At 36.5% G+C, this 23,725-nt stretch overlaps 1 protein-coding gene across 4 annotated transcripts in view; it reads left to right on the forward strand.

Annotated features, from left to right (window-relative positions):
- Window positions 1-23,513, forward strand: part of MGAT4A (alpha-1,3-mannosyl-glycoprotein 4-beta-N-acetylglucosaminyltransferase A) — an 88,332-nt gene extending 64,819 nt beyond the window's left edge. For all 4 annotated transcript variants that reach the window (XM_033125634.1, XM_033125637.1, XM_033125635.1 and 1 more), the window contains exons 8-16: window positions 458-533; window positions 6,590-6,704; window positions 7,866-7,996; window positions 12,463-12,570; window positions 12,689-12,882; window positions 16,014-16,092; window positions 16,788-16,854; window positions 22,460-22,572; window positions 22,701-23,513. In XM_033125634.1, the coding sequence (XP_032981525.1) occupies window positions 458-533; window positions 6,590-6,704; window positions 7,866-7,996; window positions 12,463-12,570; window positions 12,689-12,882; window positions 16,014-16,092; window positions 16,788-16,854; window positions 22,460-22,572; window positions 22,701-22,727 (910 nt within the window). In that variant the 3' untranslated portion in view covers window positions 22,728-23,513. The remainder of the gene's footprint in view (window positions 1-457; window positions 534-6,589; window positions 6,705-7,865; window positions 7,997-12,462; window positions 12,571-12,688; window positions 12,883-16,013; window positions 16,093-16,787; window positions 16,855-22,459; window positions 22,573-22,700) is intronic.
- Window positions 23,514-23,725: the final 212 nt, after the last annotated feature.

A 23,725-nucleotide genomic window follows, 5' to 3' on the forward strand; every position in this document is an offset into this window, starting at 1 on the left:
AAAAAAATTTTTTTCAACAAATGTATTTACTGCTGGATGTTTCAATGCCTATAATAAATATACTACTGTTACGTCTCCAGAAGGGAAATATTTTTGCTTCTGAAACTTGCTTGGCATTAGACTCCATTTTTCCTCAGGACATCTTGAGGATTAGTGTTTGAGGAATACATTTTGATAAAGTCTTCATTAGAGAAAAGTGAATTCTCTTTCACTCTCTCCTAAGTTGATATATCATGAATATGTGTTTATCTCTATATCTATATGTGTATTAGATATATATCGGGTATATATACATATCAGGTATATATATCATGTAAATATTGTACATATGCAAAATATATACATACTGTAGAATAATGTGTGTTATATATAATATTTTATAAAATGTAATATATCCAATGCTATTTTGCTAAATTTGAGTCTGATTCTTACTTATTTTTGAAAACATTTATTTCAGATGGAGAACGAAGCAAAACCTAGATTATTGTTTTTTAATGATGTATGCGCAAGAAAAGGGCATATATTACATTCAAGTAAGTGTGGCTTTTCCTTTAATGTTTTTCGCACTTTTAAAGAATGTGTGAAAATCAAGGCTATATTTTCATTGAAACAGAATGTTTTGAAAGTGTAAACCCTCTAAGATCTGTACGATCCTAACAAAATATATCACAGAGCAGGAGGGTCTGTCAGAGTGATTGAGAACGTGGGCTCTGTGTTTCCTTCTCTGGTTTAGCACAAACACTAGCTCTTCACTTGGTGTGAAGATGGATAGGTCACTTCTCTCCTTCCTCTTCTCCATTGTCTCCATCTTCTCTCGTCCTCCCTCTCTCCACTGTTAAAAAGAACTAAGATTTAATTATTTGGAAATTTTTGAAGAAGGTTTCCCTTATAATATTTTTTAGTGGTCTTATGGTCATATAGGTTTGGTTTTTTTTGTTTGTTACAGTACATTTACATTTATTAGGTTGGTGCAAAAGTAATTGCGGTTTAAAAGGTTGAAAATAATTGCAAAAACCACATTTAGTTTTTCACCAACCTAATATATTGAAGATAATAAAACTGGCATTTAGTTCTTATGGTCCAACTTTTAGCAGCATGCCTAAAAGAATAAGTCTATAATGACACGGGTTGTAAGATAGCCAGGAAGGCAATATCTTAAATAATCTAGGAAGCTCTTTTCTTTCAAATCCCATTCTCCTAAATGATTTAAGCTTAAATTTCACAAGTAGAATTTCATTTCTTTAACCAAAGGTCTTTATCTATTGTTTGAAATGCCAGTAACCCTGAGGATAGCACAGTAAGCCTATCAATGATTGTTTTCAGTATAAAAAATTGATTAGATCCTTTCCTGGGAGGATGTTGGATGACAAGGCAAGAAGAGGCTCTGGGTCCCTGAATCAGAAAGGAAAGAGTAGGCAACTATTGGGGGTGATGGAGGTGAGAAAAGAAGGAAAAAGCCTGGCATCACATGGGAAGGTGGACTTATTGAAGACAGACTTTGTCTCCCTTGCCATTTTACCTCAGGCCAGTTACATTCAAATGTGCGTGAAGCGTTCCTTGGTTCACAGATGGGAGATGTAAATGGTGATACGGTCAGAAGTTAACATTATATATGACAGCATACAGCAGTTGTGCATATAAAAACACAATGTCCTAGATTTAGAGAGTACATTTCCTTTAAATACCTTAGAGAAGTCTTCTTTTAAGTTCAAATAATAATATTTCAAAATGTTTTGTTTTAACATATCCCAAATATCATTGTAGTTGAATTTTGCTGTTTGTTCTAGGGCTAATATATAAATGTTTACATTACGGTCAAGAACTTGATAGAATTTAAAAGTATAGTTACATCACTTTGAAATTTTGCTTTAAATTTCTCTCTAAGGAGAGAATTCATGGAGCCTAAAAGCTTTTTTGTGGAGTATAGGAAAAGTAAATATTTAGGAAATTAAGGAAAGGATGGCCTTTAGAAAAGAGAATGATAAGGAAAACTTCCCCTAAGCAGGGTCACCATGTAAGATATTATAACCATACCAGCAGCTACGAACTTGTATTTATCACCTGCTTACCATGTGTTAGGCATTTATACGTTACACATGTAAATTTATTTAATACAATCCTGTTTTACAAGAACAGGATCATACTGTTTTATAGCCTATTTTGCTGTCACTTAACGTACCGTAGACACCTTTGTATGCCAGTAATCATAGATGGGTGTAATTTTTCATTGCTTCTTGAAGTATCATTCAGATATCGTAATGACTTTATTGTTGGTCGTTTAGATTATTTCCAACTTTTTAACTGTTTCAAAGATGAATCCAATGAACATTCTTAAAATTATCCTATATGCCCAAAAATAATGCCTCAGAAAAGAGGGAGTTGGCTTTATAGTCAAGTCTTCACATAATCTCATATGATACAAAATTCTCTCAGTGCGTTCATTATGATCTACAAAGCACAAAAACACATTAGCCCAAAAAGTCCTATGTTGTGCTAGTTTTGAATGTTTATGAAAGACAGAAACCACCTGGCAAATTTTGGAGAGAATTAGGGTGAGGGGCGAGGAAGCAAAGGAATCTAACCCAGGTTTCATAATTATTTCTAAGGATGTGATTAAGGTTGCAGATGTTGGGGTGTATGCTACCCAAGTCTTTTAAAGAGTACTTTTCAGAAGGCAATAGAGTCAGGTTCTCTGTGGTCATAACAGACATGCACCTAAAGGGAAGAGGAAAATGCCACCTGACCTAGTGTTCTGCAGGAATGGCTTGGAATGAAGTTTCCAGGGACAGCACCCCACACAGCTTTGTGAAGTGCTGCATCACAAATAATTTGGAATTGAAGGCAGTGTCTTCTGGAAAACTGTGCCATGATTCAAGTACTTCCTAGGTGGTACTGTGTAATTCTTACCATATGACAGGAGGCATATTATGTCTGTTTGTCCCACTTTTAGTGATGTTGAGATTAATCAGTGGGTTTAGTGTGTCAGCCTCGTCTCTTCCTTTTAAAGCTCCCCAGCAGCCATTCCTCCTGTGGTTTTGTCATCGATTAATTATTTTCCCCCAGATCAGTTATTTCATGAAGAGTTGCCAAATGGTAATTTTCTAATTCTATAATTTCTAATGTTGTTATAAGCTGTGTTCTTCTTATACAGAACTTGCCCTACTTAACTATTTGGTTACCTTGAAAAATAGTTCACAAAGGAAAGGCAGAATAAATGCTCAATTCTTTCTCTTTATTAATTTTTAAACTGACCCTAGCAATCTCCAATTGTGGCCATTTTGAAAGTATCGTATGAACTCATGGATTTTTAAAATGTATCCAATTTGACTCAGTCCGTGTACTGTCACTCAGGTTGACGCTCACATTGGCACATCACAAGCCAGGGGAATCTCTACATATTGTCTCTTGTATTCTTTCCACGAAAGTCCGTCTTCTCTGATCACTGCTTTGCTGACCGGCACGCCATGCACAGTTCCCACCCCAGATCTGGAACTGGCCGTTTGTCTAAGGAGCGCTGTTCCTGTGGGAGGCGTGTGGTGTTCGAGGCCACAGTCGGGGTGCTTGCAGTGTCCCCGTCTCTCGGCCTTTCAGCAAGCAAAAGAGATCCCATTTATATTGATATTCCCATTTCAAAAGTAAGGTTCTAGGGTTTTTACTTACCTTTTTGAATTTGTACATATATTTCTTTTCTCTTACATTTGAAGCCTTGGATTTTAATAACGTTATCCTAATAATATAATTTTTAAATAGTTTCAAAATAACAATACCAGTATCACTACTGACAGACTACTGAATGCAGTTTAAATTTTCTTTGTCCTTTTTTCCCCCTTAGAATATCCTGATATGGATATACAGTCAAAATTCTGTTTGAAAGTCCGTTGAAATAATTCTTTATACTGTGTCACCACGCTGCCATCTTGATATGAAACTAGGTTCATTTGTTTCAGTTTGTATTCAGATTTTATTTCTTTCTTTCTTTTTAGTTATAAAAAGCATAACATTCCAATATCAGAACTTATACAAAACAAGATACATTCACAGAAGTCTCACTTTTATTCCTTTCTCCTTCACTCTGTTTCTTCCCGCCCCATGTGTAGCCACTGTTGTTTTGGTTTTCTCTTTATACTTTTAAAAAATTTAAGTAAAAATGTATGTATAGTATTCTCCGTCTTTCTGATACTACATTTACATACTGTAAAAACAGTATTTTGCATGTTTTGTAGCTTCCCTCTGAAAACTAGCGATCACTAATGAGATATTAGATTTTTCTGAGTGGCTCTTGCCATGATAAATCACTGATGTCAGAGAAGCACGTATGTTGACTAAAAATCCTGTGCATGATGGTTCATAGCAGCTTTATTCCTAATAGCCCAACCAGGTAACTGGTTAAACAAACCATGGTCCATCCATACCTTGGAATCCTCCGGAATGAAAAAAGATGAGCTACTGATGCACAGAACATCCTGGATCTCGGGAATTACGCTGAAATGCGTAATTTGCATACATTCCTGAAATGATAGGATTACAGAGCTGGAGAACAGACTCTTGGTTCCCAGAGGCTCAGAGGGGTGGGAGAAAGGGGGCAGGGGTTGTGAATATAAGGGTAGCTTGAGCATCCCTGTGATGGAGCTGTCCCGTGTCCTAATGGCAGTGGTGCTCACACAGATCTACACCTGATAAAGCTGTGTGGAGCTAAACATGCGTGTACACACACACACACACACACACACACACACAGACACACACACAAAATCCTGAGTGCATGTAAAACTGGTGAACTTTGAATAGGTCGATGAGTCGTAGCAAAGTCAGTTTTGTGGTTGTGATACTGTACTGCAGTGATATGGGGGAAATCGGGTCACAGGTATTTGGGGTCTCTGGTATGACAGCTGCATGGGAATGTACAATTACCTTAAAGAAAGTTTTTTAAAAAGTGAAGCTGTGCGATGATATAGAGTGGAACAAAGCAGTTTTTCTAATTTAATATCAAAAATGTGAATTTAAATATGGTAACCAAAATTACTATACGAAGTTTTAAGTTGGCATTTGACTATTTCATTTACATCTCTACATATTTAGATTTGCCCCAAATTTGTTTTTGAATTTACTTATTGGAAAATTTTGGAATTATCTGATACTGTCTTTCCTTTGGGCTTATGCAGTAAATGTTTAGGTTTGAGTGAAGGTATCTGTCCTTTCAGAAAGCAAGGGTAGGTGCCCACATAGCTCTCTGTTCTGTCCGGGTTTCCCTCCAGCTTCCCTAAAGGCTCTGAGGGTGGAAAACATGTCTTATCTGTTCACTGATGTATTCCTGGGGTTCAGTACAGTATCTGGAACATAATAAAAACTCAGTATTTGGTGAGTCAGTATCATATTTTTCCAAATACTGTTCCTATTTCTTCACAGGTAGGAAGAATAAAGCTTAAAGGACTTAAATGCATGAAAAATCTAAATACTAAAATAATGCAAATTACTTTGCAGGTAATAGAAATAATATAAAATTAAGAAAAGAAAAAAATTATAAAATTAAGAATAAATTTTCTTAGGATATTAAAATCATCTCGTGACTTAAAATTTTATGGAAGGAGATTCTGGGGAGGACATCTTCGCATGCATTCACGATCGCTGATCTCTGTCACGCCCTATTGAGCTGGTCCAAGTTCTAAGCATAAGGACACAGGGTACTGGAAGAGTATATGGAGTTCACCAGTGCTTGGTGAACTGCTATGGTGACTTTAAGAATTCTGAAGATATCTTTTAAAGTACAATCAAAGGAACTTTTAGGAATGTAGCCTACAGAAATGAAAAACGCTAGTATATAAGCATATTACTGCAGCATTGTTTGCATTGAGCAATAAATGAGAAAAACCTGGATATCTGCCTGTGAGCAGGGCAGGGTTGAAAGGTGGTAGCATGGGATGTTATGCACCTGTTAAAAAGAATGGTTTAAATATGTATTTATTAACTTGGAAAGATAAGCATAATACATTAAGAGGAAAAAAACAGTTTCGTAATGTATCCCCCTTTTTAATAAAAATGTAGAGGTGGATGGGAACCTTAAGTATGGATGGGTCTGTATGTTTACATGGAAGGTGTCAAATGGATGCACACCCAACTTTTAACATTGGTCACCTCAACTAGCACGGTGGTGGAGGGCAGAGGAGGAAAGCTACTAGCTTTTTCTTTGACTTTCTCTTTGACTTGATATGTGTATTATGTAAAAAGCAAAAAAAAAAAAAAACTAAAAGGCCTACAAAACTTCTTTTCCGTTGAAAAGAAAAAAGATATAGTGTAAATCAAGTTGGGTACTGTAAAAGACCATAAAGGAGTAACTCATGTAGTAGTACTGTTATCTCCCCACAGTCAGGAGTGGTTTAGTTGACTTGCTATGTGCATCTTCTGTTTTATTTTCCTCATTTTCTTTTAATAAAACTAAACTTAGTTTTGTATTTTTATCATTTTTGACCATTGTTTTTTTGATTTTCATTATAAAAGTATGCTTGAATTTTTCCATAATAAAGATCCTTCTGTCTAAATCTTTCCTTCTCTTTCTGGTTTATTATTAATATGATTGTTCAACTTTCTTTAGCTTGAAGATGATATTATTGTCAAACAGAATTACTTTAACACTATAAAAAACTTTGCCCTTCAACTTTCTTCTGAGGAATGGATGATACTCGAGTTCTCCCAGCTGGGCTTTATTGGTAAGAAAAGTGTGAGATTATCTACTTTTCAGAAATAACTGACTCTTGCTATCTTAGACTACTTGTTTTATTTGGGGGTTTTTGTTTGTTATCTTAAAGTTGTCTTTATTCTGTGAAAGGGAATTGCTTTTGAGGAAATTTAGCTTAGGTAAACTTCCAGATACGAAATGATGAAAGTGAACCCAAAATAGTATTGGAGGCTTCTAAGATTGTAACGTTTACTCTGCAGAGATCTACAACCCCACTGGCGGCTTATATCCATCCATAAAGCCAAACCTGGTCCTGGAGAGCATGTTTGAGTTCTCCTTTGACACCTCCAGTTCCTTTTTCATAGCCCAGTGCTTTCGCAAGATTGGAGTTCTTTTAAAAAGAATGGCGCAGTAACAGTTTTCTAATGTGACTTCCCTGGTATTTGATGTAGTGTGTGAAGTCTCTGTTCATTGATTAATTTGTATTCATTTGTTACTTTTATTGACTCTTCGAGTCAATAAAAAGTGCTCATTTTTAATGTTTCTTTTTTCACTATTGAGTCAAGGGCTCATTTTTAATGTGTTTTTTTTGGTCACTAAAATTCCTAAATTATCCAACTGAAGAGAAGATATTTAAAGCTGAAGATGTGAAGGAAATTTACAGGTTTTAAAAAGCACCCAGAGGATAACATTTCACTTCTGTGGTACTTTAAAACTTGAAGTGTTAGAGGCTGGGCCTCTATCTTATTGTTCATTTACCTTTAAGAGTCAAAAAACATCTTGTGAAGGTTTAAGTGAAGACAGAATTAGGAGTCCTTGTTTTTTTGCATTTATTAGTTAATTTTTTTTTTTTAGCGAAACCTCTTCAGTTGCTTTTTTTTCTTTTTTAATGGGAAAAAATCTTAATAAGAGATGAAGGAAAAATCTCTGACTTGTTTCTTGAATACTTTGAGCCAATAGTTGTATGATAGATTTTGTAGTAAAGTCCGGAGTCCAGTGCTCCTGTTTATACGCAGATGACAGCTCAATCGTTAGCTAAAGCAGGTTTGTTTTTGATAAGACCAGTGGGAACATTATTCATAATGATTTATAGTTGAAAGCACAAGCTTTAGTGTGTCTGTTACATAGGTTTCACTTAAGTCATATTGATGCTAGGTTTTATTGTAGCTATTTACTGGGAATATCTTTTCAGGTAAAATGTTTCAAGCGCCAGACCTAACTCTGATTGTGGAATTCATATTTATGTTCTATAAGGAGAAGCCCATTGATTGGCTCTTGGACCACATTCTCTGGGTGAAAGTCTGCAACCCTGAAAAAGATGCAGTAAGTTAATTTCTTATGAGTGTGAATGCACAGTTAAATAGGTGTTTCTTCTTACTGTTTCAAGTGCTTGCCTTCCTTCTTGAGCTGACAAAAGTTCCTGTATTAGAGAGACTTTTAAATAGCAGTGAGGAAATCCTATAAATCAGTGAAGCCCACCTTTCTTTAAATTGCTGATAAATGTCTGTAGTGTCTTTGGACTCTGCTATCTCATTACTGTTGGCTACAGATGTTGATCAGATCTGTCCGGTGTGGGGTGTTGTTTCAATTCTCGTCATATTCTATCAACTCTCTGTTTTCAAATACTTTGGGGACAGTATCAGGCCCCAACACATTTGGAAATAAGGAATAAAATAAAAGTAATAGTTTATACCAAAACAATGGCAAATCACATAAGTACCTTTCAGTGTATTACTTGGAAGAAACCAGTGTTCATACTAATATGCTGACCTTTGGGGTCACAGTGGCAGGTAAGTAAACGAACAATGATTTTTTCTTTGATTTTTCAAATATCAAGTTATTTCCATAGAAATCTGAGTTCAAAAATTAATTAAATATGGTTTCCTTGTCCAATTTGAGTCATACCTCTGGGAAAAAACACAAGTTTTTACTTATTTGGTATAAGCATACATGAAATATGAATGTATACAATGTTTAAAATGAATGTGTTTTGATATGTAATAATAAGGAAATATTGTTAAAGCATGTGTCACTGTAGGGTTGACTTAACATTTGTTCTAACAAATAAGCAATTTAATTTGATTTCACGACCTCATATTCCCTAGAATAGTTTTATCATCCTACTTGCCAATTAGTTTTTAGGATACTGTCTTCTGGTGTCTGTAAGCTATCATTGCGTCCTCTTTGGTTTTTTTGTTTGTTTTTTAACAATTTCTTAAAGGAAATAATGGAATACAGTGAAATAGGATATCTGCTTTTCAACAATGATTGAATATGCAAATTGATTTAAACAACTCATTTTTATGATGTGGGCCCTTACCTGTATTTTCTTCGTTATTTAGAGGAATTTTTATTGTGGGACACAAAAAAGTTAATGCCATCTTTCCACTACTAAAATATATTTGCATTTAATTGGTCCTGTGCAGTTTAATCTAATATATGGTTAGGTTCTAAAAATGAGCCCATGAGGTGAAAAACTCTGATAGTAAAAATTTAAACCACAAAAACCCTTTAAATCACCCCTAAATTTTAGTACACAACTCTGGATAGTTGTGTGTATTCTTTCACTCTTCTTTAGGCCACGTTTTTCTGTGGCCAGTAAGGCTTCAGTTGTTTCCACTGGGCTGTCAAGGAAGTTGTCACCACATACGTGCTGGCATCTGGAGCCGTCACACTGACAGGTCTGTGAAACCCCTCAAAGCATTCACACGTTCTTCCAAAGGCTCATCTACTGGCTCCACTGGCCAGGCCTGCATGTGGGCTTAGTCTCAGGCCCTGTGTATTCTTTTCTTTTCCCCCTCCCTTTGCTTTTCCCCTTTATTCTCCCTCCCTTCCCTCTCCTTCCACTTGAGTGGTTGAATTCGTGTGAATAAAATATACTACTTCAACTCTATGCTAGTGTTAATAATAATGCGAATGAAGTAAAACCTTTTGAGAAACATCAGGCCTTTTAACAGTAAATTATCAGAGATCTTTCAGAGTGGAAATGTCTTCTTCAATATGTTCTTGGCCTAAAACTTAGAATAAAAAGTCATTGAAAATGAAAAGAGTGCATAAAAGCCTGACCAGCTAGCCATGGCTGTCGTGAAGCACTGAACTGCCAGCGCCCGTTGAGAGCCAGCCCTGCTAGCTAGCATCATGGGTTTCACACACTGTGATCAAGCACGAGGACAGGTTGTAATCTGAAGTCGGGGTCATGAGGCACTTGGACTTGAAACATACGTGTCCCTTAACTGTGCCGAGATGGATTTGTCTGTGGAACTTTTAATATCATTTACTTGCTTGTAGTCAAGTTATTGCCTCACATTTTCAAATAGCTTTCATGCAACATGTGCCTTTTATTATTTGCAATTCTTCGTTATATTATCTTTTTCTGTATTTTGTCTGTTTGAACCAAACCTCTAGTTTATAGTTTGTGCATTTTAATATTAAAAGTCAAATCTGTATGGGCATATCTTGAAAGATGGTTAAAGTCAAATGCTTAACTCCTCCCTTAGATGTGCTTGTTTTTAATATCTGCATCAAGTCGGTAGCAATTCTATTTTTTTTCCAGTTACAGTTGACGTGCAATATTATATTAGTTTCAGGTGTACAACATAGTGATTAGACATTTATATAACTTAGGAGATGATCACCCAGATAAATCCAGTACTCAGTGGCACCATACATACCGTGTTTCCCCAAAAATAAGACCTACTCTGAAAATAAGCCCCAGTTAAGATCATTAGCCAGATGGACACATTTAGTATGTTATGACAGTGTTCTAGAAGAAGATGATGTAACTGTATTTGAATAAATGTAGATTGTTGTACATGAAAAAATAAGACATTGCCTGAAAACATGCCCTAATGTGTCTTTTGGAGCAAAAATTAATATAAGACCCAGTCTTATTTTCGGGGAAATATGGTAGTTATTACAATATGCTTGACTGTATTCCCTATGCTGTACTTTACATCCCCGTGACTACCGTGTTTCCCCGAAAATAAGACCTAGCTGGACCATCAGCTCTAATGCGTCTTTTGGAGCAAAAATTAATATAAGACCTGGTATTATATTATATTATACCTGGTCTTACTATATTATATAAGACCCAGTATTACATTATATTGTATTATATTATATTATGTTATATTATACCCAGTCTTGTATTGTATTATATTATATTATATTATATTATACCCAGTCTTATATTATATTAAAATAAGACCAGGTTTTATATTAATTTTTGCTCCTAAAGACTCATTAGAGCTGATGGTCCGGCTAGGTCTTATTTTGGGGGGAACATGGTATTTTGTAACTACCAATTTGTACTTCTTAATCCTTTCCTCTTTTCACCCCTGCCCTCAACCCCCCTCCCATCTGACAAGCATCAAAATGTTCTCTGTATTTATGAGTCTGTTTCTGTTTTGTTCATTTTGTTCTTTACGTTCCACATATAAGTGAAAACACATGGCATTTGTCTTTCTCTGTCTCTCTTCCACTCAGCATAATACCCTCTAGCTCCATCCATGTTAATGCAAATGGCAAGATTTTGGTTTTTTTTATGGCTAAGTAATATTCTATTGTATATATGTACATCATCTTTATCCATTCATCTCTCGGGCAGACACCCAGGCTGCCTCCACACCTTGGCCATTGTAAATATTGCTGCAATGAACATATGGATGCACATGTCCCTTCAAGGTAGCATTTTGCGTTTCTTCAGATAAATACCCAGAAGTGGGATTACTGGGTTCTTCTTTGTCTTTTTTTATAGCCTTTCTTTTAAAGTCTATTTTCTCTGGTGTAAATATTGGAACCCTAGCTTTTTATTTGTTTCATTTCCATTTTCATGAAATACCTTTTTTCCATCCCTTTCCTTTCAGTCTGTGTGTGTCTTTCCATCTGAAGTGAGTCTCTTGTAGGCAGGATATGTAAACGTCTTGTTTTCTTATCCATTCAGCCCCCTACGTCTTTTGATGGGAGCATTTAATCCATTGACATTCAAAGTAATTATTGATAGATATGTAGTTATTGCCATTTTATTATTCATATTTTTTATCTGTTTTCTTCTTAAAGAAGTCCCTTTAACATTTCTTGTAATACCGATTTTATGGTGATAAACTTCTTTAGCTTTTTCTTGTCTGGTAAGCTCTTTATCTGTCCTTCGATTTTTAAATGATAGCTTCGCTGGGTAGAGTAATCTTGTGGGTTCTTGTTTTTCTTCACTGAATATTTTCGAGCCAATCCCCTCTGGCCTGCAAAGTTTCTGTTGAGAAATCAGTTGACAGTCTTATGGGGGCTCCCTTGTAGGTAACTAACTTTCTCTTGCTGCTTTTAAGATTCTGTCTTTATTTAACCTTTGGCATTTTAATGATGTGTCTTGGTGTGGGCCTCTTTGGGTTCATCTTGTTTGGGACTCTCTGTGCTTCCTGAGCTTTATGTCTATTTCCTTTGCCAGGTTAGGAAAGTTTTCTGTCATTTCTTCAAATAGATTCTCAATTCTTTGCTCTCTCTCTTGTCCTTCTGGTACCCCTGTGATGCGCTTGATGTTGTCCCAGAAGCCCCTTTAACCTTTTTTTTTTTTTAATCTTTTTTGTTTTTGCTGTTCTAATTGGGTGTTTTCTGCCTAGATAGCAATTCTATTAATGCCTCAAAGAGGACCCTAAAAAAACATGTGACTTGGAATTATGAGATGAAGTTGATTTTCTTTTCAATGTTCACCTAAAGGAATTCTTATTTTTCAAATGTGGACACGATTTCACTTTATAATATATAACACTAACATGACTTTTTTCCTAATTATTTAGAAACATTGTGATAGACAGAAAGCAAATCTGCGAATTCGCTTTAGACCTTCCCTCTTCCAACATGTTGGTCTGCATTCTTCACTAACAGGAAAAATTCAGAAACTCACGGTTAGTGATTTAATTTGTTTTTTCTCATGCATATACAATTTGTTATTTAGTGCATCATTGCTCTTAAGTATAAATAAGCTATGTGTTGTTTTAATAGCATATATGTCTCTCCTCCTAGGATAAAGATTACATGAAACCATTACTTCTTAAAATCCATGTAAACCCACCTGCAGAGGTATCTACTTCTTTGAAGGTCTACCAAGGACATACACTGGAGAAAACATATATGGGGGAGGATTTCTTCTGGGCTATAACCCCAATAGCTGGAGACTTCATCTTGTTTAAATTTGATAAGCCAGTCAATGTAGAAAGGTTGGTGATTATTGAAATATGTTTGGTTTTACAATTCATACTTATTCATAACGTGACTTATGAAGGAATTATTTTGGGGTGTAACAAATGTGAGGAGACAGTGGGTCCCGAATGTTGGGTTATAAAATACATTTCCTACAACTCAGTAATAAAATGGATTTGTTGTTTTCAGATATAATATCAACATTTAGCTTGTTTGATAAATTCTATTGGTATTTCTGAACATATATTTAGTATAGCTTTTTAATACTTTCAAGAGGAATCTTCCTCAAAAGCTGACCACCTTAAATAGAATTTTCACATCCTTATCCCAGAATATCCCCTAAGATTTGGGTGAGAGCTGATTGACTACTCAGCAATCTGGTTGAAATGATAAATTTAACAGACTATGACTATTTCTAGTCAATCGTTTTGCAAATGCTGGTCTGCATTCTTCACTAACAGGAAAAATTCTTTCCATACACCATGGAGGAATTCACAACCCTTTTATGTTTTTCAGCATTTACGTTGATTTTACAAAGTTTAGGACTCCTCTTCCCCGTTTTTTATTTAGCAGTCATGATTTCTTCAACCTTTGCTTGGTTTTGGGTGTGTTCCCCCAGCCTGTCTGTGATATACTTACATGTGATTCCCCAGAAGAGAATATAATTCTCTAGCCTGTGGTTTATTGTTATATGTTCTTGTATGAGGGCCATTTACTTTCTAGAATCCACCAAAAGTCATTTGGAATAATACTATTTAAGGTGGTCAAAAATAATGCATAGCTATAATGTAATGTTAACTAATTTTCTTTTGACTCTAAGCTGATTCTAAAGAGGAATTTAAGTGTATAAATGTTTTAAGCAATGGGAGAAGTACTGGGAAAACATAAGAAGACTTTTGAGTAATATTTTGCACTTATATGAATATGTAATATTTGTTGTGTTGTTACTTAATGTTCATTTTTATACTGTATGGTGAGAATCTGCACTTTGAGGTATTGTTTACCACACTGAGCGTCATCATAGAATTAGAAACAACAATTTTCTTTCACCTCATGAACAAGAATAGCCTCAAACCATGTCTAATTAGTTTATTTTTAGCAAATGAAAGTAAGTCCGTTGAAGAATCTGCCTAAAAACTCACATATTGGAGATCAAATTTTTTAACAACAATAAACCTCTGTAAGGTAGTATTCACATGCCCCTACTGAGGCCATATTTCTAGTAGAACGCAGTTCTTCTAAAATCATAGTGTATATGAATTTTCTTAGAGTTCCTGGGTAGACCCACTCATCCTCGGACAGAGAAGAGGAATCACTTTTTGATTTCCACAGTAACTTATTTGCTGAGAGGGGGAAAAGCAGAAGTTGTCTCTATCAACACAGAAATGAAGTGTTAGGAGAAATATTTTCTGACTGTATAACATGAAATGTGTTTGTTACACAAAAATTTAAATGTTGAAGAATGAGGGGAAAGAATCACAATCCAAGGACACCATGGTGACCATATTGGCACATTTTTTTCTTGGTGATTTTGTGTACTTTCTACTTTGAGAGCATGATCTGTATGTAATTTTGTATTTTATATTTTCCATTATACTCTGTCATTAGTGATTCATAAACATTTTAATGGCTGTGCAGTGTGCCACTGCATGGCTCTACCATCAGTTACTTCTTCTAATGTTAAACTTTTTAGGTGGTCTTGAGTTATTCACTATAAATAATCGCATAGTGAACACCTCTGAATGAATCTGTGTAAACTCCAAATTATATCCATGGGCTCTTTTCTTAAAAGTGGCTTCTTCCCCCACCTACATTTTTGTATTTATAGCTAAGATATTGAATGGCCCATGATTAGATGAAGCAGCATTCCAAGACAAAGATGTCTTAAAAGGAAGTGTCGCAACGAAAATGCTGAAAGTAATTTTTGGTGTAGCTTAAAAGGAGCTTCTTATGAGGGTCTTTGACCCATGTAACATTTGAAAATCAAGGCCTCATCACAGGTGATTTCCGCCCGTCAATACCACACTATACCTATGTCAGAACCATGTTGTAACTATTACTTGCTGAGTATGTTTAATATGCAAGGTACCTTTTTGTCAGTTCTCATAAACTCCTTGGCTCAGCCATGTGAGGGTGGGAATGTCTGCATGGTATAGAGGAAATTCAGGCTCAGAAAGCTAACGCAACTTGCTAAAGGTGAAAATTCTAGTAACTGAGAGACCCAGGACTTGGATGCAGGTCTTTCTGACTCCTAAGCATAAACTTTTAGCCATTTAACCAGTTTTAGGCTTAGATGTGGATGTGCTTTGTGTGCCCTCTCTAGTACCCACACAATTACCCACACTCACTAGTTTTCAGAGTAGCAACATACCGTGTTTCCCCGAAAATAAGACCTAGCCGGACCATAATGCGTCTTTTGGAGCAAAAATTAATATAAGACCCCTTCTAATTTTACTATAATATAACACCCGGTCTTATATTATAGTAAAATTAGAAGGGGTCTTATATTAATTTTTGCTCCAGAAGACCCATTAGAGCTGATTGTCTGGCTAGGTCTTATTTTGGAGAAACATCGTATAACATTCTACTCATATGCAGAGAGTATTTTAGATTTATCACAGTATATCATGTAATCAGTCATTACTCAAATACTTGTTAACATTGACAAATGGCGTTATTCAGATATTTGGAATTGGTTGATTTATTTTTACTCTACTAATACTAAAATTATTTGTATTGTATAAAACTAGTCTTTGAACTTGCTACGACTCTTGGCTGCCCTAGTGAGAATTTTCTCTGATACAAGATACAGTAGTATTATAATGCAATTTTGATTGTTCCTGTCAAGAGATTTATATATTTAGAGCAGTTTAAACAACCACATAAAACTGTCATCATATTTGTAATCTGTCATGTACATTATTACATTAAGCAGCAAACATGCCCCTTCTGACAGAAGGAGTTATGTGTTACCTAAGGGTGGCACCCTTTAAGTTGCCTACAACTATTCAGAACATAATGTGCAGTTACTCCAAGTTCTAATGTTGTCAGGTTATATAGAAAGCTTCCTCGGAGGTAAGGCCACCTTCTTGAATCTTTGTAAAGTCTAATCTGACTCGTATTTTTATTTTTATGTTTGTATTTTCAGTTATTTGTTCCATAGTGGCAACCAGGAACATCCAGGAGACATTCTGCTAAACACAACTGTGGAAGTCTTGCCTTTTACGGTACGACCATTTTTCCCCTTCATTTTCCTTAAGAACTAATACCAGTAGACTTGGTTTGAGGCTATTCTTGTCTGTGAGGTGAAAGAAAATTCTCATGGTTGCAGGACCTCAGTGGTGAGTAATGTTAATTTTTTTTTTTGAAATATGCAACACCTAGTGTATTGCCCTGTTTACCTTATTCATAGAATGAGCCTTCATTGTTTCCTGTTGGCAAATGCTTGGAAGTTTGTACAGGAAAATAAATGAATCATTCTTTTACTTTAATACTTTAATGTTTACGTGCTGTTCATATTTTGAGTCCCAGAATACCATGTGGTTTTAATGCCTGCTGATTAATACACAAAATTAATGTATTGGTCTCTGAGGAATGCTTAGATTTCTTTCAAGTTAGCACAGAGTTCTTGTGTATATTTTTAATAGAAAATAGTGTTCTGTTAAATTGATTTAAATTGAAAATTCTTTGAAATTTAAATTTTCTAAGCACCAGCATATTATATACGGATTCCGATGATGGTACAAAAAAAGAACACTCATATTGATAAGCCTCAAGTTTCAAGAATAGTTGACATTTTCTTTTTTTAGAGATAGCTGTGCTACAAATGCCACTGTTATATTTACTGAAGTATATTAATAACTTAGCTTTGTTTTAAATAGAAGTAATTATTTATAAAATTAATGTTTTTGTTCTATTTTAGAATGAAGGTTTGGTACTAAGCAAAGAAACCAAAGACAAACGATTAGAAGATGGTTATATCAGAATAGGTAATACCTACTTAAACTCGTAAAGAAATATCCTTTATTTTTCTGGACTTACTCCTAAAGTAATTTTAAATGCTTTTCAAATGTTCTACAGCTTTAGGATTACAATCACCGATGTACTCCAAGTTTTATTTGTTTTTTCTTTTTTGGATATACTTTTCTTACCTTTTCTGGACTTACTCCTAAAGTAATTTTAAATGCTTTTCAAATGTTCTACAGCTTTAGGATTACAATCACCGATATACTCCAAGTTTTATTTGTTTTTTCTTTTTTGGATATACTTTTCTTACCTTGACCCAACTAGGATTTCAGATCAGAGGTTCGTTAACTAGTTCCTCTTTCTTTTTCCATCTGCCATTGCGTTGTTGATATTCACTGATAGATAATCTGCCCTCAGCTGCCTTCTGCATCTTCTTCCTGCATGGCCGTAGCTACTCTCATGGTCTCGGCAACATCCATGTGGCGGAATCTGTGCCTTTCGCCCTGCCCCCATCCTGAGCTTTGGATCTGTATTGATATACCCACTGACATGGCCACTTGCATCTGTACTCCGGACATTTCTTTATTGGTCACCACAGTGTTTGCTGTCCCTATTCGTCTGGTTGCCTGAGCCTAACCTTGGTACACACCCTGAACACCCTCTCCCCTCCCCCCACACACACCCCTTTACTGTGCATTAGCATAAATGTGTCCATTTGTATTTGAACGTATGGTCGCTGTCTGCGATGGTGTTCTAGGCCCTCCACCTCTGTGTCGGAGCCAGAGGACTGTGTCCACCTGTGTCCTTCACTGGCTTTCCAAAGAGCCACTGCAGTTACCTCTGTAAAATGTCGAAGCCTGGATAAAAACCTAGTGACTTTCCATTATCAGATTCCGTAGTTCCCACCCGCTTTTCAATCTTGCTGCTTTCCTCTTATTCTTTATTTCTCCGGTCCCAAGACTGTTGTTCCTCGAATGTCCCAGGCTGTCATGTGCAGCCATGTCTCTGGCCATATTTTTCACCTGAAATGATCGGTTGATATTTCTCTCATCCTAATATATGCTCTCTCATCCTTTATTACCCAGTTCAGTTGTCCCCTTCTCGGCTCTTCATACCACACTGTGTGGACCTTTACTGTGTCATCATATTGTTTCATGGCTCAGGAGTGTGTGCTCACCACGGAGAGGGCAGGGCGTGGTCTCATGTGTCTCCTGCAGTTAACATAAGGGCTGTCACTCGGTAGAAACCAGCTCGGTGAATGACTGTACGTTTTCTTTTACTTAAGATAAATTAATGGTTTCTTTAGTGGTAGGCAAGAGAAAATGTTAGTAAATTAATACTGTCGGAATACAGGACAGATACGTTCTTGTAACTCCCCCTAGAGCAGTTTTACGTTTGGTATCATTCAGTTTTTGCTATAAGCTCATATTGCCAACCCTAATTTTTGTAGCTTGGGTGGATAGGTGAGTTTATTTTCATGTTTGAGTTGTATCTTAGCTCACTTCTAGAAATGCACATAAAATTAACTGAGTATACAAGACATTTAATCCTATTACCTTTCAATTATTTAATTTCTGAGAATGTTGTGTTGTAGATTATGGAAGTCGCGTAGGAGAGAGAGACATCTCTGTTAAGTATCTCTTCAGTAATTTGAAGAAAATGACCATCTCAAACATCAACTCATACATATTTAGAACCAAAAGAGAACGTATGGATCATCAAACCTGGGACCTTGAGTAACAAAAGAAACAAAGAGCAATTGATTTTTTTCAACTAAATATAAAGTTCTCCCTTAAGTAGTATGCTTTAGTGGAATGGCGTCTGAGGGGCTTTGCAGGCCTTCTCCCTAGGACAACCACAACTGGTGAAAATTATTTTTAAAAAAATACAGTAAATGGAGAAATATTTACGCATGAAAATCGGGATCAGTGAGAACATTGAGTGCAAGGCATGGGAGCCCTCACCTGCCCCATTCCCCACACTACCCAAGCTCAGTGAGCCGGAAGCTCTGCTCCCCCAGGTGCAGCCAAGAGCACTGTACCGCCTCACCCGCCAGTTCCCACCCTGGGGCTGCAGTATCTCACCAGGAACGGCAGGAGCCAGCATCTGTCCTCCTCCCCAGCTTTGTGCTGCAGAAGCTTTGTTCCGGACAAGAGCAGCTAAGAGATCTGGGGTTCCTTCCAGGTGACCTCCATTCATAGGGCGGACGCTCTTTCCTGGTCACCCTCCCCCCGCTCACCTGCCCCCACACACTGGCAGAGGTAAGCCAAGAAAATGAAGGGCTGCTGCTACAACCCAGTGCTCTGCTCATAAAGCACAGATGTCACTCCAAGGGAAGTAGGCAGAGGTCCGGAGCAGTGCTAGAGCTTTTCTCCAGGGGTGAGGCAGGCCTTGCCAACAGAGGGCTCTGTAGCTCTCACTGAGGGCACTGACTGACTTGGAACAGAGCTTGCGGCAGTTCAAGCTTAAGGGCACTGTGGAGTACAATCAGCATTCTGGTGGCGAGCAATCGAGAGGAGAGTGGTGGCTACATTCAAGCTAAACTGTAGCCGGTACAGAAGTTTGACAGAGACCCAGGGAGAGAGCTAGCTAATAGGAGCCCTCTTAGATGGGAACAGGCCACAAAGACTGGCCCACAGAAGGCCTGGATTTAATTGGATCAGACTGTACAGCAACTTATGCCTGAAGACATGTCAGAAACAATAGACCATCATCTGCAATTAGTAGACCTGGTGGTGGAAGGTGGGGTAGGTTAGGGGTGTGACATGACAGCTAGGGACAGTCTTGTAAAAGAAATACTGGACTTATTAGGTCCAGTAGGTTAAAGTTGTAAGAAGGCAGAAGACGGCCTTTCTCAGAGAAATACTGAAGGAGGATTGGACCACTGTCAGGGTGCGCCAAGAGGTCTGCCAAGGGCATGACCTTGGAAGTCCCTCCCAAGACCAGGATTTTAGGATTCTTCTCACTCTTTCCTCTTTCCTCTTTTCCTTCTATCTTTTAACGCTTAGCTACCAGACCATTGTGTTAAGGACAGAGGTTACATTTGTTGTTTGGAAAGATGATACATGTATGGTACCAAACACAAATTTAAAAGGGCAAACTTAAGTCTCGTTTTTTTTCTTCCTCCCCTCCTACCCAGTGCTTCCCAGAGGGAAGTCCTGTGATTTGTGTCCTTCTGGAAGTATTCTGTTCCTAAATAAACATACAGGAGTCTATTCTTTAAAAACAATCATACACAAATGATAGCATACTCTACAGCCTCGTTTTGCATCTTGTTTATTCACTGAACAAAATACATATGTACATGTGGGAGATGAACATTTTTAAACTTGTAAATATTTCAGCTGCACGAAACTGCAAATATAATGGATACTTGTGTATCCAGATTAAGATTTCCCAAAAGATGTGTGCAGAGAAAATAAACTTATTTAGGACTGTTAGGCCTTCAGCAATAACAGTTGCCATTAATTTGTCTTAAGTAAAAGAAACCGTACAGTCATTCACCGAGCTGGTATCTACCGAGTGACAGCCCTTATGTTAACTGCAGGAGACACATGAGACCACGCCCTGCCCTCTCCTTGGTGAGCACACACTCCTGAGCCATGAAACAATATGATGGCACAGTAAAGGTCCACACAGTGTGGTATGAAGAGCCGAGAAGGGGACAACTGAACTGGGTAATAAAGGCACAAAACAGTGCTTATCTGCAAAAGTTGCAACAAGCCACTTTGAAGACAATTAACATTATTTGAACTACAAGTAATATCAGTCTGATTGAGGAGCTTCCATATACCCTTTGATTGGAAGTGATTCATGTACAATGTAATGCTAGAAGGCAAATATCAAAGAGAAGAATCTACTAGAAGTCCATAAATACCTTCCAAGTGATGGATATGCTCCATTAAAATGATGTGCTTTTGTGGATTGATGGCACTGTTTGTCACAGTATGTAGGCAGTGGGAAAGGAAATATTCAGGAGAAAACAAAATCTCATTGATCCACAGTAATATGACCATGTGCAATTGATTTTGATAAGGAAGCATAACTTTGAATTCCAGTTCATTGAAATGTTATCCCTCAAAAGGAATTATCTTCTCCTTAGTATACCTGTATGGGAAAAAAAAATAATTGTACTCAGTTGTTACATTTTGAATTTCATCAATAAAAATTTTGTGGAAATTTGTTTTCTCTATATAAGTACCTACATGGTATCCTCAATTTTCCTCTTGCCCCACAAAGCCCAAAATACTTACTCTCTGCCCTTTATAGAAAAAATCTACCAACCCCTGGCTTAGAGAAATGTGGCTCAGAACCAACCATTTTCCTGTCACCACTTCTACAGCATTTTTGGTTTTGTTTTTAAAAGGAATATTATTCCTCATAGCAAGAAAAATTGGGTACAGAGCACATTACCTTTTATAGAAGTTTTTGGTCCTTATCCTTACAGGAAAGCTTTTTCAGCTTGTCATTTATCATGGAGTTTTATATTGTAACTGCCTGGAGGGGATATTCTTACTTCCTTTTACACGTGACCTTGGAAAGAAGATACATAGATAGATTGAGCCCCTGCTGAAGGCCAACCATTGTTTGTTATGTCTAATAAAAAGTATTGAAATTTGTAATTATTGACTTACCTGTCAAAGTGGTCAGACTGAGTGATGGTACAGAATATATTTTGGTAAAGTTTGAATAAGTCATATTTTGCTAAAAGCCTGTATGTTAAAACACTGCTTATGTAAGAACAAATAATATTTTTGTCTTGTTTTGAATTTGCAATAAGAGACGTATAGCTCTGCCTCTTTAAATGGGTTGCTTCTCATGTTTTTAAGCATGCACTACTTGATGAAAAACTTAAAAGTGGAATAAAAGTAAAAAGAAGGAAAAAAATTCATTCATGCCCTGTCTAAAGGCCTCTGCTAGAAATACAGAGGGTGCCACCCAAAAAAGTATACACATTTTAAGAAAGGAAAAAACTATTAAAATTGTAATAATATATACCAATAATAAAAGATGAATACAAGTCACGTTTGTCTTCTGCAATTACAAGAGGTGCTCAAAGTGGTTACCATCAGCATCCAGACACTTCTGATTACGGCGAACACTGTTTGGTAGACTTTTGTGGCGAGCGTGTAAAATGTTCCAATACCACAGCAAAAGAGCAGGACTAGTTGCCGTGTGAGGCCTCCCGGGTCTTCCCTTATGCACGTCATACACAGTACGAACCCTGCATCTCAAAACTTACCACGAATGCGTGAAATTGTTAGGCGTGTTGGAGGTTCTGGTGCAGACTCCATTGTTGTGCTTCCATACATTCTCAAATTTCAAATACCACTTCAAAATAGTCTTAGCGACAGCCTTGCTTCCATCATTTTTTTTGACTGTCCTGCCTGTCTCAGGGTGATGATAGCATTCATTTGATTAACGCCATCTTTTGAGCAAACGTCATACATTGCTACCATAATTCAATTCAACTTCGAAAAGTAATACGTAGATAACATCTCTTAAAATGTGTATACATTTTCTTTGGCACGCTCCGTATTTTTGGTGCTTGCCTTTCTTGCTAAGTCCGTGATGTTTGATGTGTGCTTGTTCCAGTACCCCCAACAAGTGTTGGTTTTTATTTTGTAGGAAAGTTTGAGAATGGTGTTGCTGAAGGAATGGTGGATCCCAGCCTAAACCCCATTGCAGCCTTTCGACTTACAGTTATTCAGAATTCTGCTGTTTGGGCCATTCTTAATGAGGTAAGACAATATATTACATCAGTGAAACAGCTTAGATTGTACATGTTTTACAACATTGTGACTTCATATTTAAGGCCTTTTTGGAGTTGAAAATTGCTTATTGTACTTTTCACAATTTTGTATTTCAGATTCATATTAAAAAAGCCACCAACTGATCATCTCCTAAGAAACCAACACATTTTCTTCCTGTAAATTTATTAAAGATAGTGAAGCATGTACCTTTTTTTTTTTTTTTTTTTTTAACTTGAACACTACCTCTTGTGAAATCTACTGTGGATGATTGTCATTTCCACTCGGAAAGTGAATCTCCCATGGATAATTGTATTCATTCGAACCTAAGCTGTCCTCCAATTTTAACTTGACTCAAACATTTTACAGTTATGACAGCCTGTTAATATGACTTGGACTATTTTGGTATTATACTAATACATAAGAGTTGTACATATTGTTACATTCCTTAAATTTGAGAAAAAATAATGTTAAATACATTTTATGAAGGGGGTACTTTTGAAATTCATTTATTTTACTATTATAGACCCTCTTTTATAGATTATCAGGGATTATATATATATAAATATATAAATATACATAAAAATGTTATGGAGTTAATTTATTAGAAACACTTAAAAAGTACGTATTTTTGTGCAGTAAATTTTTGAATCAATACTTTTTTTGAAAACCAATTACCTTGCTTTTTTAAGTTCTTTCTATATTTTTCTTTGGAAATGCAAACATTACAAATTAATGCCATTTTTCAAATTGCACTGCCATTTAAGAGTGATTCCAGATTGATTTCCTAAATGAAGTACTTTTTTACAGTAGTCCCCCCCTTATCTGTGGTTTCGCTTTCCGTGGTTTGTTACCCACAGTTGACTGTGGCCCAAAAATCTTAGGTTGGTGCAAAAGTAATTGCGGTTAAAAATAAAAAGGTTAAAAATAAATGCAAAAATCGAAATTACTTTTGCACCAACCTAATATTAAACGGAAAATTCCAGAAATAAACATTCCTAAGTTTTAAATTACACACAGTTCTGAGTAGTGTGATGAAATCTCCTCCCATCCCTACTCCATCCTGCCCAGCACATGAATCATCCTTTTGTGTTGAGCGTATCTGCCTCACTGCATCTCCTCACGTAGGCATTGTATCACCTCA

This window comes from Rhinolophus ferrumequinum, chromosome 13, assembly GCF_004115265.2.
Source record: "Rhinolophus ferrumequinum isolate MPI-CBG mRhiFer1 chromosome 13, mRhiFer1_v1.p, whole genome shotgun sequence".
Lineage (NCBI taxonomy): Eukaryota > Metazoa > Chordata > Mammalia > Chiroptera > Rhinolophidae > Rhinolophus > Rhinolophus ferrumequinum.